We start from the raw sequence: 19,065 nt of genomic DNA, 5'->3' as shown, positions 1-19,065 counted from the left end.
GTTTTTATAGCTAATTTATACTATTTTGAAAGAAAGTAAATGACTATTTGCAGTAAAAAGATGTTTTTACAAAGAAAATAAGAGTTGTCGAAATGAAGTAGATGAAATGGGAAAATTTGATCCGTTTTGGAAACTTTGAGTGATTTTGTCAATAAAGTTACCATTGCCATGCGTAGTATCGGCCTTCTAATAAATAAATAACATCTACGAAGATTTCGGGCAGGGGTGGGAGGGGGAGGTAATTCGTTTTTTTTGGTGTCGGTCGTTTCGAGTCACTCTCTTACACTGCGGTTCATTACATGTTGAGGCACGAACGATAACTCTGCTAGGAGAATAGTTTCGAGTCACTACCATTTCGTTCGTCTGAAGTCTGATAAATTCGGTATTTCAACACACCGCACTCTGACTGCTTCCGGATGGTCATCTATTAGCCCAAACTTCATAAAATTGGTATCTAGTTTCATTTAAATAGGCTTTTCATATGATTTATGCATACTGATCGAAACTGTATTCTAACTTTTATTTAAAAGTTAGTATCATTCCGATAATGCGATAATAAATTATGACAATATAGGTTTCTGAACTTGATATAAATTCGGATAGAAGAAACTTTCAGATCATGTGAATAATATATCGTCGAGTATCCCAACATCGTGGGAGTTCTAACATCGTGGTATCCATTATTCTCGTGACCTCTCGTCGCGTGCGTTATTTTTCCGCCTGAGACTTATGTCAAAGGTGAAAGCGGTTTGTTTACACAGCGTCCGAGAAAAATTCTACGAAAATGCGATTCAAACAGGTAAATAAGAATAAATAAATAACCACCTTTCTAAAAAATGATATTTTACTATTCCATGTTCATAGCACGTGAAAAATGACCGATATAACGCCACAATGTGTTGCCCCCATTTTTTTTTTTTTTACAAAGCAGATGACGTGACCTTTTCAGAGCCGGTAATGCAAATGAGCAAAGACCTATCAATATACAAAGATTAGTTACATCCATTCAGACCATTAGAAATTATCGGAAATTCGAGCGGCGGAACCGAGATCTAGATCACGTGACATCAATCGAGCAGACGACGCCATTTTTAAGCCGAGTCGGGTAAACAATTGCCATCATCGTTATCGTTTTCACACCTGTCTTTATTGACTTTAAGGTTAGTATTATCGAATATCAATTAACCACCCATCGCTGTATTGTATCAATAAGTGTAAACGTCAATAATTAATCTAATTACGATGTAACTGTGCAGATAATTTGGTTATTATATCGCTATATTGAAATACAACGTAGTGGCAAGCGGGTGGGGGATGGTTTCGCAAATCAGCTTCTTTCGACTATTTTCCATAGTCATTTACGAAGTAAGCTTAAAACAACTGAAAACTAAAGAATGTCTTGAATGTATTTAGCTTAATGTCTTCACCATAAAAAACCTTTTGTGATAAATTTATATAATGTTCGTTTTTCAACTTTTTGTGAGAGTATTTAATATAAAACACACACACACACACACACACACACACACACAGAACATATCTGTTGAGTGTAAATAAAAATTAAACAAATTGCAATATTCAGTTATTTTTTGGATAACAGACTGTAATTTCAAGCATAGATTTATTTATATTGAGAATGATTTATTTTTTGTCGTGAAACATATACTTGAAATTTAAGTTAATGTTCTGAAAGTTTTTTTGTGGTTGCAGTTTTGCATGCGAATACCTCAGAAATAGATTTGCCGCCTTTTTGTATAACTTTGCTGTTTATGGATAGATTTGGTTCATTTTGGACTTATTTCGTTTCATGTTCATATTGCTACATTGGTAGACTAAACTCATAGCACTACATTTAGTACACACTTGAATATCTCTTCTTGTAAGACATATACTTAAATGTTTCGGATATTGAAACATTGAGACGGGAAGACTTCAAAAATAGCTTGGACGCCTTTTTGTATAACTTTGCTATTTGTGGATAGATTTGGTTCATTTTGGACTTATTCTGTTTCATTTTCATATAACTACATTGGTAGACTTAACTCAAAGCACTATATTTAGTACACGCTTGAATATCTTTCTTGAAAGACATATACTTAAATGTTTCGGACATGTACACACTGAGAAGGGAAGACTTCAAAATTAGCTTGGACGCCTTTTTGTAAGACATATACTTTCTTTCTTGTAAGACATATACTTAAATGTTTCGGACATTGAAACATTGAGAAGGGAAGACTTCAAAAATAGCATGGACGCCTTTTTGTATAACTCTGCTATTTGTGGATAGATTTGTTTCATTTTGGACTTATTTTGTTTTATTTTCATATTGCTACATTGGTAGACTTAACTCTTAGCACTATATTTAGTACACACTTGAATATCTCTTCTTGAAAGACATATACTTAAATGTTTCGGACATGTACACATTGAGAAGGGAAGACTTCAAAATTAGCTTGGACGCCTTTTTGTATAACTTTGCTATTTGTGGATAGATTTGGTAAATTGTACACTTATTTTTTTTCATTTTCATATTGCTACATTGGTAGACTAAACTCATAGCACTATATTTAGTACACACTTGAATATCTCTTCTTGAAAGACATATACTTAAATGTTTCGGACATTGAAACATTGAGAAGGGAAGATTTCAAAAAAAGCATGGACGCCTTTTTGTATAACTCTGCTATTTGTGGATAGATTTGTTTCATTTTGGACTTATTTTGTTTCATTTTCATATTGCTACATTGGTAGACAAAACTCTTAGCACTATATTTAGTACACACTTGAATATCTCTTCTTGAAAGACATATGCTTAAATGTTTCGGACATTGAAACATTGAGAAGGGAAGATTTCAAAAAAAGCATGGACGCCTTTTTGTATAACTCTGCTATTTGTGGATAGATTTGTTTCATTTTGGACTTATTTTGTTTGATTTTCATATTGCTACATTGGTAGACAAAACTCTTAGCACTATATTTAGTACACACTTGAATATCTCTTCTTGAAAGACATATACTTAAATGTTTCGGACATGTACACACTGAGAAGGGAAGACTTCAAAATTAGCTTGGACGCCTTTTTGTATAGCTTTTCTGTTTGTGGATAGATTTGGTTAATTGTAGACTTATTTTGTTTCATTTTCATATTGCTACATTGGTAGACTAAACTCATAGCACTATATTTAGCACACACTTGAATATCTCTTCTTGTAAGACATATACTTAAATGTTTAGGACATTGAAACATTGAGAAGGGAAGATTTCAAAAAAGCATGGACGCCTTTTTGTATAACTCTGCTATTTGTGGATAGATTTGGTTAATTGTAGACTTATTTTGTTTCATTTTCATATTGCTACAGTGGAAGACTAAACTCATAGCACTATATTTAGTACACACTTGAATATCTCTTCGTGTAAGACATACACTTACATGTTTCATACATTTACACATTGAGAAGGGAAGACTTCAAAAATAGCTTGGACACCTTTTTGAATAACTTTGCTATTTCAGGATAGATTTGGTTAATTGTAGCCTTTTTTTGTTTCATTTTCATATTGCTACATTGGTAGACTTAACTCATAGCACTTAATTTAGTGAACACTTGGATATCTCTTCTTGTATTACATATACTTAAATGTTTCGGACATGCATGCGTGTAGTGTCATCCCAGATAAGAATGTTCAGTCCGTACAGGCCAATGAGGGGTGACCATTTTCGCTTTAAAGTAATATTTCGATAATAAAGGAACATCGATCTGGGACGACACTTAAAGCACATGCATTAATCTAATTTTTCCCAGAGGTGTGTCTGATATTGTCATAATAAGATTGTTTTGAGCTTGTAAAATGTTTGTTTTACTTCAATATGTTTTGCTTATTAAGGACTGAAGGACTTATTTTAATAAAATCGTCTTGAGAATTTTGCGAGTATATTTTGAATAAATGTGCACTTTTACACTCTTTTTAAAGTAAACAAATAACTAAATTAAAAAAAAAATCATTTGGCTTTGATCATTGAACCGGAAAAAAACACTAATGCATAATTGGATAAATAAAACTAACGTCAGCATATGCATGTAACAACATTCGATATGGAGGTAAAAAGTGGATTTAACAGGACACAATAAGAAAGATGGTCTCGCTGGTTCAGTGAACTCTGATCTTCACAAAGATTATAATAAAACCTTTCCAATCAAATACGCCTATTGAAGGTTTCTTACATTGGCAATCAGCGATTAAAACGAATTCAGACGAATGAGAAAATAAAATGTCTCTTTAAAAGTATTGTTAACAATACCAATACTAAAGTTTTATGGTGCTAAGTGAATAACAATGCATGCGTAATTTTAAATGTCGATTCAGCAGACGGTTCATCGAGTGGGTATAATTTCCGATCAAACAGATATTACATGTAAATGAACTATAAAACATAAGTTTCGGACCAGGATAAAAGATCGGCCTTTGAAATTTTTACACTTTATAACAATGTTGATTTTAAATTATATGTAGTGGTTGATCCTCGTAGATTGCATTTTATAATACAATTTACTCTATATTAAAAGCAACGCTTTGTTATATGGTACGAGCGAATCAGAGAGATAGGTCTTTGCGAAACACCGTTATGGTTTATTGAAATCTGTGTTATATTGTTTTAACCTTGGTCAATAGTAAGTTGCGTCAATTGCTTATTCATCAATAATTTACAAGCGCAGGCCAAACCATTACGTATTTAATAAGTAACCTTAACTAAAAATCATGAATCGTCAGAATTTCTTCTACAATTATTACTGCTTATATGTTTCTTCTGCTACTGCTGCTTTGCTGCTACAACTACTACTTCTTCTACAATTAATAAATATTTCTTCTTATGCTTCTGCTAAACATGAAAAAAAAACTGTTTATTGTGAATAAATTAATAAGTTCTGTTCTTATTTTTGTCTAAGAGGATACTAATGTTATGATTACGATTAGTATGTGGACGATTATTATTACGTGTTCATACTTCAATTTCTCTCACGCATACTTTATGTTGATGAAACCATATCTGCACATATAATATGAACATTTATATGAACATTTATTTTTTGCAGGATGCCGCGAAAGAAACGCAGTAAGGGCTTTTGTACACAGAAGTACCTATGGAAAAAACCTAAGGTCACCTAAGGTCACAACCAGCACGGATGAAACAATACCTGCTCTATCGGATGAAACAATACCTGCTCTATCGGATGAAACAATACCTGCTCTATCGGATGAAATAAAACCTGCTCTATTGGATGAAACAATACCTGCTCTATCGGGATTGTCAAATGATTCATGTTCTGGCAACAGTCAAACGTGTAGTAATGTTTATGTCCAAACCTGTGATGAGGGGAATGACCATGACTACCTTGTTCGTTTAGATGATGATTCAGGGTTGCTGAATACAGGATTCATTGATAATGGTCCAGACATAATGAACATGGAAGATGAGACGGACATTTTGAATCGTGAATTTTTGGAAGACTTTGAACAGAATGCAAATGGGAGAACGACACTAAATGAATGGGACAGGTACCCAATATATTGTACATTGGATCTGTTTGAAGATTTTTTAGTGTGCTTTTATACGCAATAGGAAACACTTGCTGAATCCGCCGGTTTTCCGCATCATCAAACTCTTGTTTGCCGCTAGACGGCTGTGAACTCTTTCTGTAGTCTGCAGCTGCAAGAAGTAATTAATATGAATAAACTATATGTATAATTTGTATTAGACTTGACCGTATTTATTTTGTTTTAATCTGTACAGATCTTGCAAATTATCCACATTGGTAACTTGTTTAACACAAAAATGTTACAGAAATGTTGTTCTTTCATTTTATGAATCTCGTTCTGAGAAAATTGGACATAATGTTTTTGCGTAAATTGTTATTCCAGATTAGCCTGTGCAGTTCATACAGGCTAACCAGGGACGACGCTTTCCGCTTATATGACATTTTTCTTTTAAATAAAGTCTCTTAGTAAGAAACCAATTTAGGCGTAAAGGGTCCTCCTTGATTAGCCTTGGTGGACTGCACAGGCTAAATCTGGGATGAAACTACGCACAAGCATTATGTCCAGTTTTCTCGAAACGCGACTCGTGTAATGAAACAACATTTCTTCAATAAAAAAGTATTTCGTTAATTTATTATTAACTTTTGTGTAATGTTGTATGTTGTTAAATATGCTATTAAACTATCAAATAATTTACATGCGTTTTTTCGTTCGTTAATTCTATGCAATGTTTACCCTCGATGGGGGATACGTTCTGCTTAGGTACTACGGTATACTTTTGCTCAATGCAATTCAGCATGGTCACCTTTATTGCTTTTAACGTATATAATAATTTGAATTTCTACAGAGAATTTAAATGTGTGCGTAAGGCTACAAAATGCGAAAGAAGCATAGGAAAACGGGGCTTAACAACTTATTTACGTAATTTGTCCGTTTTTCCAAAGACGTATCAGTACATTGCTAGGTATTTGTTTTTTACTGTTTTTCTTACTTTAATGGTCTATTTCCTAAAACAAGAACTATTTTAATTACCGCTGTTTCGACTTCTGAATTTCAAAGAGATACATGGAAACCCGTTATAGCGTGCCTTTGAGATTTTTGTCATGCTTTTTCAAGACGTGACCCCGGAACCCGGAAATACTTTTATACTCCATTTTGCACTCTAGACAAATATAAATTGCAATTTGCTTCCCATTTAAATTATCAATAGCATCTTCGTCTGCTGTATATTCTCCTAAAATTTCATCGAGGTCTAAATCATCATCCTTTGAAAAAAAATCGGTTTTGTTATATTTTGCCATGTGAATATGTTGTACATGAAAAATGATTTGATATTCTTATGTTAAAACTAATACGTTTGTAGGAATGTTGTGTAGGTTAATCCGGGGGTCTGTCCCGGGGTCACGGGGCCTTATTTTGGAAAACCATGTTAAAAAAGGTGCGAAATCTGTCAACCTAATATGCAAGTGTACTAATCTGACACCTGTTGAAGCTACACTGGCCTGCTAACTTCCCGCGATTCTCCTTCAGTAGACGTTCAACTGGCGCCGGTTTTAATCTAAACAACCGTGAATGCTCCTTCAATATGTCTGAAAAGTGATTGAAATAACAAGAATTTGTAACTACTCGTTTCGTTTTATTACAATATTCTAGGCGTCTTCTTTGTTTAATCTCGGATCTTAAATAAACATGTTTATTAATAGATCAATGAATCTCTACGGAAATATCCACAGGTGGAAGTAATGTACCTTGGATAGTATTTTTTTAGGAGCCCAATATATTCAAATAAATATATAAAATCATGTTTAATGAGAAAAAAAATTGACAAAGAGCCATGAAAAAAAATCCCCATCCTCTGATATTGGAATCATAACAAGGTCATTAACTAGACTTTATTATAGACCTGTCTTCGCGGGCCGCAAAAATGTCAAAAATAGCTTTAATCCAAAGCATCCCTTGATCCTCCTATGGGCAATTGGACAACCTTTCAAAAAAAGTTAACTTAAAAAATATCTGTCCAGCCGTTAACTCACAGTCAGTCGAAAACCGAGCAATATTTCGAGTCCGTTTGTCAACTCGAATAAATCTTCTATAGACTTTCAAACACTATTTTTGACTTTTCTCCCCTTATTCGATAGCTCGTGTCCTATTCATTTCAAACAACGAGGCGTGTCACATAATGCATGCATATGCGTTCATTTGATTTGATAACCGTTCATATTTTGCGAATCAATCGACACGTTACTGACGATCTCGTTACAGACGAACTATTCGTTGTACCTAGCCTTTGGCCACGTGACTAAATCTCGTTCTCTCCGGGAGAAAATCCGCGATAACCCGATAACGCTTATCTTTGTATATTGATAGGTCTTTGAAATGAGTATTCAAATTTTGAACCAAGCAATTTTTATTTTTCTGTTAAAGTGACTTGATATTTTAGCTGTTTTCTACATTTTATCAATGGTCTGCAATAAAATAGCACTGATTTAAATGGAATAAAGTCTCTATAACGCTCAAAATCAACGAAAACTTCGTTAAGTATTTCGTACAATAAAGTTAACACCTAAACAATCAGTGTTCCTTATAGCAATAGCCACAATTTCAACGCTAGATGTGGTATGATTACATTGATTTTTGTAGAAAAAAAATGCTCGTTTTTATTTATTCGTGACCATAATAAATTCCATGTTAATTTCCTGCGATTATATCTATTGATACGACACATGAACACTTAAATGGTACCATGTTAAAACCTTAATAAAAACGAGCATTTTGAATCCACAAACATCTAGTCTACCAGACCATATCTGGCGTTGAAATTTCGATAATGGATAATTATCGATAATTCGATTCCTCGATAAGGAACAATGAATTTTAATTGTTTAGCTTTATTTTACGAAATATTGTATGCAAATTTCGTTGATTTTGAGTAGTAATCTTTCTTTAAGTAACCGCAAATAATAATATTATGTAAGGATTGGGGATCCCTTTTACTGCATCCATTGCTCCCCTGGTTCCTAGGAATAAGTTCTATACGTTTTAATGAGACATATATAGATAGTGTTTTTGTTATTTTCAGTGTTCAAAAGTTAGAACTTGTTAATCCCATATACAAAAAAAATTCTCAGCTAAATTTAAGTTGATAAGTTACAGTAAACAATTGTTTTGATTGGCCTTATGCAAAAAAATAACATTTTGAAACCGGAAATTAATCGATTTTAACCTGGAAGGTTTACCACGAACTTAGGATACACAGGGACCGAGACGCTGAGCAATGGGTATGCAATGAAAAAGTAAAATATGTAATATTTTGCTGCATGTTTTTTGTTTTATGTACCGTAGTAACATTGACCAATATCCGATGTAATATTTAAGTGTTGAACCGCCAAGATCTCTTCAGTGCTCACACTGGCCTTCAGAAAATAATAGCCATAATTTTTTTCCTTAAAAAAATAATAGCCAAAACAGACACAGACTTTTCAGCAAATCGGTACCGGTAATCGGTATCGGCAAAAACAAAAAAAAATCTATTTATCTTTTATCTATGTTTTATTAAATGTATATCTATTGAATTCAAGTTATAATATATATATATATATATATATATATATATATATATATATATATATATATATATATATATATATATATAAATATAAACAAGCATAATATCAGTGTGTCATTTTCTTATAAAATATTATCATGGTTTTACAATAAAGAATACAATCAAGGTTGTGGGTGTCAAACCAGATATCAGCTACAGTAACATACACATGAGAATAAAGGGCAGAGCCCCCACTCCACCCAGAGCCCTTATACTAATTATACTTTTTTATTATAGGCCGACTTTCGTTATTACCACGATGTTAGGATACTCGAGGATACTTTAAATTATTATATGAAAAATTTCTGATTTATTGATAAGTTATCTATCAGATGAAACAGTCAATGTTGATTAGAAAAAGTAAGGGCTCTTAAGAGTTGATGTAAACGCACCAAAACTAATCCATATTTAGTTTTTGTAATACCCACTTTATGTAAACTTATATTCATGAAATTCACAAACATCAGTTATAAAAAACCCACATTTACAATAGTAGTAAAATTTGATGAGAACTTATAATGACTTTTTTCTAAATATGTTCACTTAATAATACATAATTCTGCTTAATTATACATAATTATTATTTTCACAAATTTGTTTATTATCCCCACGCTCCAAAGAGGGGTATTATGTGGTTATCTCCCCCGTCCGTTCGTCTTGGCCACTATCTCCTCCTACACTATTAGCACTAGAACCATGAAACTTAAATACATGGTAGCTATGAGCATATGTGCAACAGTGCACTATTTGGAATTTTGATCTGACCCCAGGGTCAAAAGTTGCGGCGAGGGATACGTGTTGGCCGCTGCAGCACCATTTCTAGTTTAAAATGGTACTGCTATCTCCTATTTTAACATTTATGTATTAATGATGGTAAAGTATTTGTCACTTACTTTTTTCATTTATTTATTTAAAATGGTAAAGTTATCCCCTACATTTATATTTAGTTGTTTACAATTGTATATTTAATCCCCACTTAAACATAAATTATTTACAGTGGTATAACAATTCCCTGCCTTTTGTTTGAATATATAGATATGTGTTGTTGTTTTTTCATTCAAAATCAAAACAACAGCAACACTTATTTCCAGATTTTAGTCAAAAGGCTGCAAATTTTCCCAATCCAAAGGGACCCAGCCCCATTCCCAAAATGGTGAAAAAAAACACTGTAGATCATGGTTTTGGTTTTATTTCAGAATAAATAATTAGGCTTGAAGCCCATGAGTACACATACATTTAACACACAATGTAGTCATCAGTGGTCAATGACAAACATATATAATGTTCAACAATATAAATTTAGAATTAACAATACAAGGAATTTGCAGCTCTAAAGACATGCATATTGAAAGTAAACAACTATTTTTTAACATGTACATATATTTATAACAGTGTTTACTGTTACAAACTAATTATGTATGAGCGATTTCTTTGCTGCTTAGTGCTGAGTGATTATACCTGTGTTCTGTGATTTCTTTATGTTTCAGTGAACAGAGAATGGTAGCCTAAGTTGCAGATCACTTGCACCTTGTGTGGGAAGAATGAGTCCATCTGGGCTTCATATAAATAAACCTGCAGTAATTATTATAATAGGTTAGTAGCCTATTTTTCATAAAACCACTGAAATCCAGAGTGAGTGATTACAGTTTGAACATTTGACATGCAATTTAAATATTTGCTATGTATATAATTTTTGTTAATACCCTAAAATGTCCCATTTGATTTTTTGTTCACGCCATTTAGACAGCTTTTCACTCACTTCTGTCATTTTGATTAGCTGGTGTTTTCAAATAATGATATCAATGAATCATAATTTGGTCTATTCTTTTTACAAAGTGTGATTTGTTGTAAAGGTAACTTAGGGAACTCTTGTTAGATTACTTATGCCTGTTTGGTCATATTATTCAATAATGCAATAAATAAATTTTTGCAATACAAGGAAGGAGTTACTTCTTTTTGTTCACTTGTGTAGTAACATTTTTAAAAGCACCTCTCTGGGGCAATAAAAAGACAAAAGCCCACACACGTTTTGGCCTCTTAAAACTTTTAAAGAAAAATTCCTATATCCTCCATAAATAGATATGGGATGCAGTTGAAGATTGTTATTTATGCTCGAAGACTAAGAGTTCACACACATCAGTTTAATATTGAGGGGATATTTTCTTCAAATAGGGCTTTTTTTCTTGATTTGGGGAAAGGGCCTGGCTTTCCATTTGGGGGAAAAAAGTATCAACTAAACTGAAAAAAGGGGAAGAAATTTCCACAAAGTAAGTTTTAAATTTGGGGAAAATAGCATTATTTTAAAGAAATTTTCTCGGGGGAAAGGGCCTTTCTCTTGGGGGAAGGGGCCCTGGGTAAGGCCCTTGCTAAAGAAGGAAAAAAAAACTGCTTCTATTCTTCACAGGCTTGATAAGTACAGTGATCTTCTGGTACTCTTATACAAGCAAGTCTACGACAGAACAAGTAGAGACAGTTTCTGAGTCAGGCAACATGGCGGTCACAGAAGCAATGATGAAGATTATGAAGGACGAGCCAGTACCAAAGGAACAAACAAAAGATGCAGGAGAAGTAAGCTGTGCCTTAATTGTTTGTTAAACCTGCTTGTGTAGAACTAGATATAGCTGTCACAATGGCAGAGTGTTCATGCATTTATAAGTGGGTATGTTACCTAGTCTGTCCAAGCTTATCCATAGGAGGCCTAACATAACAGGCTATAGAGTTGTTTTACACAAAAGCAAAACCAGATGTAAGATATATAAAGAAGGATCGATTTCAAATCTGTTCCTTTACAAACTTAATTATACGAAGAAAAGACTCTTTTTTAATGAATATTGCCAGTAGAAAGCAGCAGTTATGGGAATCAGAGCTCCAGATAATTTTTTCAGCCAAGGGGTATTTCACTCTGTCTCATGACATTTTTATTTGATGAGTAAAAATCAAAATCCGATAATTTTAAGGAGTATTTATGTTCAAAGGATCAGAATTAATAATTAATTGTACATGTAGTGTTAACTCGCTATAACAAGCAGTCTTGTACACAATAAAGCAATCACTTTTGTTTTATTTAACAGTTTTTCTGTTGTTGTTTTTTTGCCCTTGGCTTATAAGCAGCCATTAATCTCTTTTTCGGTCTTGATTTGGCAAGCCACTGTTCATTTGGGTTTAACGAATGTGATGTCAAATGTTTTCATCATAAGCGTATATCGATTCTCAACAATGCAGCCTGGAGCCTGTTGTGTCAACAATGGCCTTTATCGTGGGCAAAAATGAAATGATACCGCTCTGACTGAGTAGTAAATTAGGTCGGGAACCACATTCTATATTATGTATGTCACTACCTGTAAGTTTTTATCAATATGGGCACAATGGCGGGAACCAGTCATGTTTACATGTATTTATATGCATGTATAAACGGCTAATACGCATTGAAATTGCACATGATGCGTAATCCGAATTTAGCCAGGAGTTTTTTTACTCAACAAAACTTTACATGCGTATTTTCTTTTCTTTTTTTCATGCGTATTTTACGCAGATACGCATCTTATCTGGCCCTCTCATGGGAATAAAAAAAAGTTCCATTTCCAAACTGTTCTTGCTAGGTTGTGCATTAACCAGATTTCAGGGCAATCCGAAGTGTATAAAGAAGGAAAGCCAAAAATCACGAGACTTTATTTCAATACTGTTTTTCCTGGTCAGTTTATAATTGGAATAAACACTCACAATTTGGGTGGCCTTGGTGTAATGGATATGGTGTGCCCCTAGCAACCGGGAGGTCTATGGTTTGATCCCCACTGTGAGATCATTCTTTAGATCTCCCCCAGAGACACAAAGTACTGGTTCTAGTCCCAGGAATCGGACTTAAAGAGCATTTCAAATAAGCTATTGGCTTTCTATGCAATTAATCTAAAATAAATGGGTTTTAACTAAACTAAAAAAACTCACAATTTTTTTTCAAGGCTTATCAGTCATGAACAAGTAATCAAAACCAGAAATCATGAAAATTTCATTCCAAAACCTGTTTTGCGTTTCTGTTCTGCAACAGGCTGAAGTTTTCCACCTTGTTACTTGTTTTCAGGGCAATTATTGAACACAAAGAAGCAAAACAATACTTTGTATGGTTTCATTTCAGAGTTATTTTTGCTGGTCTAAATTCGTCAAATTAGAGTCTCGTTTTCAAGACATATGACTCATAAACAAGGACGTGAAACCTTAAGTCAAAGAGCTTCATTCCAAAACTGTTCTAGCTAATGAGTTTATTAATAGATTGCATTTTACTATCAAGAGCTTGTGTGTAGTAGTGTAAATAAGTATATATAAAAAACAGAAATCATAAAGTTTAAGTCCAAAAGAGGCTTTGCATTTCCATGTACAAAACATACTTAATTGTTCAACCTAGAGACATGTTTTAAGGGCATACTCTCAGTGTAAAGAGTAGACAAGCCAGAAATCTCAAGGTTTCATGTCAATACTCTTCTTGCTTGTCAATTTATCAACACACTGAATTTTTACAAGCTACAGACCATTGCCAAGTATCTTGAATATTCTCAACTTTTCAGCTCATCTCAGAAGATGAGATTGAGTGTCCATACAGCTGAGAGCTGAGAATGGTTGTCAGATCATGAACAGTCTCAAATCTCAGCAATTGGCAGACTTTTATATTCATGTTTAACCCTTTTCCACTCAGAAGCAAATTGAAAAGAGCTAATTCAGTGTTCTCCAGAAAAATTTCAGAAGCCAGTTATATTTTTAAAGTAGCCGGCGACTAAGCAATAAAACTGGTGTATTTGCACCATTTTAAATGATATTTTTGGGAAAGTAGCAAGCATCTTGATAGAATGTAACCGGTGAAATCGCCGGCTGCCGGTGCTTCCGGAGAACACTGGGCTAACAGCATAAAACCAGAACAGCCTGTGAGTAACTCGCAGTCTGTTCAGGTTTTATGCTGTTTGCTGCTCATCAGTATCTAAGGGTTGAAAATGAAGCCTTAAAAACTAAAATCTAGTAAGAAAGGTCTTTAATTAAATTTAACTATTGAAGGGACTTCAGATCTGTCAAAATATGTATCTAAGTGGTAAAGGGTTAGGCTCAGAGCTGAGACTTACTCAAAACATCGCTGAACATCATGTTATTCATGATAATCACGCTCATCTAAAAAGTGAGAAAACAATCAAAGTTGAGTCAGAATTCATATGAACTCAATATTCTCATGGTACAAGACCAGTGTTTTTAGGGTACTGATGTACATGTACAAAGATATGAAGCCTCTAGCTTGAGACTCTGTTTTCAGGGCATATCTCTGGTATACAGAGAGGTAAAGCCAGAGGGATCCAAGCTGGATGTCCTGTTCCTGCATGGGCAGGCATTTGAGGCCAAGACCTGGGTGTCTGAGCCAGTATTCACGCTGCAGCTGTTGAACAAGGTTGGATACAGAGCCGTGGCTTTGGACTTACCAGGTCAGGGGTGTGATTTTCCTCTTTGTGTGTGCACTTGTCAGTAACTGGCCTTGGTGTGTGCACTTGTCAGTAACTAGCCTTGGTGTGTGCACTTGTCAGTTACTGGCATTGGTGTGTACTTGTCAGTAACTGGCATTTGTGTGTGCACTTGTCAGTAACTGGCCTTGATGTGTGTACTTGGCAGTAACTGGCCTTGGTATGTGTGCTTGTCAGTGACTGGCCTTTGTGTGTGCACTTGTCAGTAACCGGCCTTGGTATGTGTACTTGTCAGTAACTGGCCTTGGTGTGTGTGTACTTGTCAGTCACTGGCCTTGGTGTGTGCACTTGTCAGTAACTGACCTTGGTGTGTGTATTTGTCAGTAACTGGCCTTTGTGTGTGCACTTTTCAGTAACTGGCCTTGGTGTGTGCACTTGTCAGTAACTGGCCTTGGTGTGTGTGCACTTGTCAGTAACTGGCTTTGGTGTGTGCACTTGTCAGTAACTGGCCTTGGTGTGTGCACTTGTCAGTAACTGGCCTTGGTTAGTGCACTTGTCAGTAACTGGCCTTGGTGAGTGTGCATGTCAGTAACTGGCCTTAGTGTGTGCACTTGTCAGTAACTGGCCTTGGTGTATATACTTGTCAGTAACTGGCCTTAGTGTGTGCACTTGTCAGTAACTAGCCTTGGTGTGTGCACTTGTCAGTAACTGTCCTTGATGTGTGCACTTGTCAGTAACTAGCTTTGGTGTGTGCACTTGTCAGTAACTGGCATTGGTGTGTGTACTTGTCAGTAACTGGCATTTGTGTGTGCACTTGTCAGTAACTGACCTTGGTGTGTGTACTTGTCAGAAACTGGCCTTGGTGTGTGTGCTTGTCAGTAACTGGCCTTGGTGTGTGCACTTGTCAGTTACTGGCTTTGGTGTGTGCACTTGTCAGTAACTGGCCTAGGTGTGTGCACTTGTCAGTAACTGGCCTTGGTGTGTGCACTTGTCAGTTACTGGCTTTGGTGTGTGCACTTGTCAGTAACTGGCCTAGGAGTGTGCACATTTCAGTAACTGGCCTTGGTGTGTGCACTTGTCAGTAACTGGCATTGGTGTGAGTACTTGTCAGTAACTGGCCTTGGTGTGTGCACTTGTCAGTAACTAGCCTTGGTGTGTGCACTTGTCAGTTACTGGCATTGGTATGTGTACTTGTCAGTAACTGGCATTTGTGTGTGCACTTGTCAGTAACTGGCCTTGATGTGTGTACTTGTCAGTAACTGGCCTTGGTGTGTGTGCTTGTCAGTAACTGGCCTTGGTATGTGTACTTGTCAGTAACTGGCCTTGGTGTGTGTACTTGTCAGTAACTGGCCTTGGTGTGTGCACTTGTCAGTAACTGGCCTTGGTGTATGTATGTGTCAGTTACTGGTCTTTGTGTGTGCACTTGTCAGTAACTGGCCTTGGTATGTGTACTTGTCAGTTACTGGCCTTGGTTTTTGCACTTGTCAGTAACTAGCCTTTGTGTGTGCACTTGTCAGTTACTGGCCTTGGTGTGTGCACTTGTCAGTAACTGGCCTTGGTGTGTGCACTTGTCAGTAACTGGCCATGGTGTGTGCACTTGTCAGTTACTGGCTTTGGTGTGTGCACTTGTCAGTAACTGGCCTTGGTGTGTGCAATTTCTGCACTTAAAAAAGCAGAATAAAAGTGTGGGTCAAAAGTCATCCTTGATATGTTAAAAACTGTTCATAATTGCTCAATCTTCACCTATAAAATTAATTATATACAAGCAGGTCTTTGTTACAAAGGCCTTTTTGTTCTTGAAAGATAACATGAAAAGTGGGATTAGATAGAACTAAAACATTTATCAATTTGTTGATGATATCAAAGATAAAATCTTTGAATGTAAGGGTTTGTGTAAGCCACACATAACAGAAAATATAAGCATGAATATGTTTAGGTCAAGACAGCAAGTTATAAGCATGATTTTTTATGGTTAAGGGTATTCTTAAGAATTCTTTAGGAGATAAGGGATATAATGAAAGCATCATTAATAAGGTTAAACTAATATTTCAAATGAATATAATTTTAAGAGAAAATGACTGTTTCTTAATATGTCACAGATGTACCCTACTGTTATGTTGTTTTTGCTTTAATTTCAGGTGATAAATGGAAAAGCAAAAAGCCGGAAAAAATGGAAAATGATGTGTTCCTTGCCAAGGCAATCACGTCCTTGGGACTTACAAAACCTGTCATCGTGAGTCCATCGATGAGTGGAGGCTTTTCCCTGCCTTTCCTGTTTAAAGGTTTGTAACGTTCTTATTGTGTGCTTTCAAAGGAAGCATAATGGAAATTGAAAGTGCCAGAATTTTTAAGTGGCTTTATTGTTTAGGTTTGATTTAGAGTGCGTAAAGTATTATTAGTTTTAATGCATTAAAAATACATTCTTATACATGCAGTCTGCCCTCTAATCCATTATTTGGACGCGTTGGACTTGTTCTTTGTATATGGGGCTAGTTGAGATCTGTATTTGCATGCCAGACTTGGCTATATAAAATGTAAAAATAGCAACAATAGTGCACCTTTTGTTATTTGTGGTAGAATTTAACAAAATAGAGATACTACATCTACATAAACACTAAGTAAATTGATACCTACTAAGTGGTTAGAGGGAGATTATATAGATTTTGTCTAATATTTATGAATTTATATAAAATGTGTAAAAAACTTATTATACATATACACATGTATTTCAATATAAATTAAAATAAAAGTTAAGAAGAACATGTGTCGGAAAATAGGAAATAAGCCAGATAAAAAATTCTGAAAACCAAAATGTTTGTACAGCCAAATTCGCCAGCATGTATATAATGCATGTAGGATGTGAATCTAAATTTAGTTTTACGGATCATTTTAATTTCCTGCAACTATATCTATTCATACGACACACGAACACTAACTCTGATCCTAATAAAAATAAGAATGCCTCGGATATTGTAGGAATATGTAGTAATATGTCTGAAATATCTTCGTCACAATCGGCTCGGGGGGCTCATTTGTCTTTGCTGCATTTTATGAAATTCGTCTTAAATGTATAAATGTTCTTGCCTATTTTGTGTTATTGTAACATATTTGTAACAATATATTACAATTTAACACATAAAAATCGTATAATCTCCCTTTAAACAACATCACTCCATTAAGTTCATAGCATTTTCAATGTGCTTTTATTGCTACTCATTTGGGTAATGAAAAAGACCGAGCTGATGATTTTGGTAAAGAATTCAATAGTGCTGTGAAGAAAATCTGGTGAATACTGAGCTTAAAGAATGATTTTTGGAAGCATTTGTTCACCAGGGTGATGTCAGGATTTTCACATTGGTGTATCTATTATCTATTTTGAGATCCTTCCAAAGTGCAAGAGAAATCCAGGGGGTTTGTTCCTGTAGCTCCTGTAAACACAGAGAAGTATTTGGACCAATATAAAAGTGCTCATGTAAGTAGATGCACTTAATGCTTTTTATTCCTATTGATGAGAAGTATGTGACTTATTTATAGGTACTAGAAGTATGTTATTTATTCAAATTGACTCTTACCGGTAAGTATAGTACAATATACCCAGGGTTCGGAAAATACGCTTAAAGGCTTCTGACCATACTCTGAAGTACTTTTAAGTGTATCTTCTGTACCTGAGGTAATTAGTAGAATACTTAAGAGTACCAGAGGTAATTTTTAATTGTACCTGAGCCCACATCAAATCGTGATCTCGCTTACTCGTATGCCCTTAGATTCCTACCATGATCATCTATGGTGAGACAGACGCCACACTCGGAAAAGAAAGCCTCAAGAACCTTAAGAATCTGCCCAACGTGACGGTCATAGAAGAATTGAAAGGGGCAGGCCACGCTTGCTACATGAACAGTTCCCTGGAGTTTAATAAGAAACTGGTGGATTTTTTGCAAAGTCTGAAATAAAGTCATGTTTATGTTCTTATTTGTGATCATCAATTTGTATTATATGGTTAGATGGCCATCACTCAATGTACATAATGAAATATATGTGCTGTACTGGTTTATTAAAGCGAAAGTATGTGTTATATACTAGTTTTTTTTATAAATAAAAAGGCATATGTTGTATTTGCTTCTTTATGGGATAGTGTATTTGTTTCTTAACGGGATAGGTTCACCGTTCTATAACTGATATTTACTCTGTACTTTTATACTTATGATTTGATGCCCCCTCTAGGGTGGCATGTAGTAGTCGCACTGTCAGTCTTTCCAGCATTCCGTTTTCCGTTTTTTTTTACGCAACGTTTTCAGGAAGTTTTGATAGATGCTTGTGCATGTATAAAGTTAAAAAAATATATTTTATTTTACCTGGTTTTTAGTTTTGAAAATTTGGACAACTCTGTATACATGTATAAATATAACCGTCTCATAACTTGGTACTTACGAATTGGCCTTCAGACGCTTTTTTTTTAACGAAAGACTGTAAAAGAGACAGCCTTTAATAACAAGAAGGACA

At 34.9% G+C, this 19,065-nt stretch overlaps 1 protein-coding gene across 2 annotated transcripts; it reads left to right on the top strand.

Annotated features, from left to right (window-relative positions):
- Nucleotides 1–314: 314 nt before the first annotated feature.
- Nucleotides 315–18,677, top strand: LOC127838067 (putative protein-lysine deacylase ABHD14B). Of its 2 annotated transcripts, none has more exons than XM_052365631.1 (7): nt 315–450; nt 10,624–10,729; nt 11,541–11,704; nt 14,424–14,589; nt 16,704–16,847; nt 17,946–18,037; nt 18,330–18,677. In XM_052365631.1, the coding sequence occupies exons 2-7, from the start codon at nt 10,678–10,680 to the stop codon at nt 18,513–18,515; spliced, it is 804 nt and encodes a 267-aa protein (XP_052221591.1). In that variant the 5' UTR covers nt 315–450; nt 10,624–10,677; the 3' UTR covers nt 18,516–18,677. The 2 variants fall into 2 exon arrangements, with proteins under 2 accessions (XP_052221591.1, XP_052221590.1); XM_052365630.1 differs by having other exon boundaries at nt 16,701–16,847.
- Nucleotides 18,678–19,065: the final 388 nt, after the last annotated feature.

The sequence above is a fragment of the Dreissena polymorpha genome, chromosome 7 (genome assembly GCF_020536995.1).
Source record: "Dreissena polymorpha isolate Duluth1 chromosome 7, UMN_Dpol_1.0, whole genome shotgun sequence".
Lineage (NCBI taxonomy): Eukaryota > Metazoa > Mollusca > Bivalvia > Myida > Dreissenidae > Dreissena > Dreissena polymorpha.
This window is presented reverse-complemented; position numbering and strand designations above follow the sequence as displayed.

Bases quoted from the DNA above. Each gene is read 5' to 3' on its own strand.
- LOC127838067 (XM_052365630.1), top strand. From the start codon at position 10,678: ATGAGTCCATCTGGGCTTCATATAAATAAACCTGCAGTAATTATTATA. The intron at 11,705-14,423 runs GTAAGCTGTGCC...CTCTGTTTTCAG, and splicing joins AAACAAAAGATGCAGGAGAA to GGCATATCTCTGGTATACAG. The intron at 16,848-17,945 runs GTTTGTAACGTT...ATCTATTTTGAG, and splicing joins CCTGCCTTTCCTGTTTAAAG to ATCCTTCCAAAGTGCAAGAG.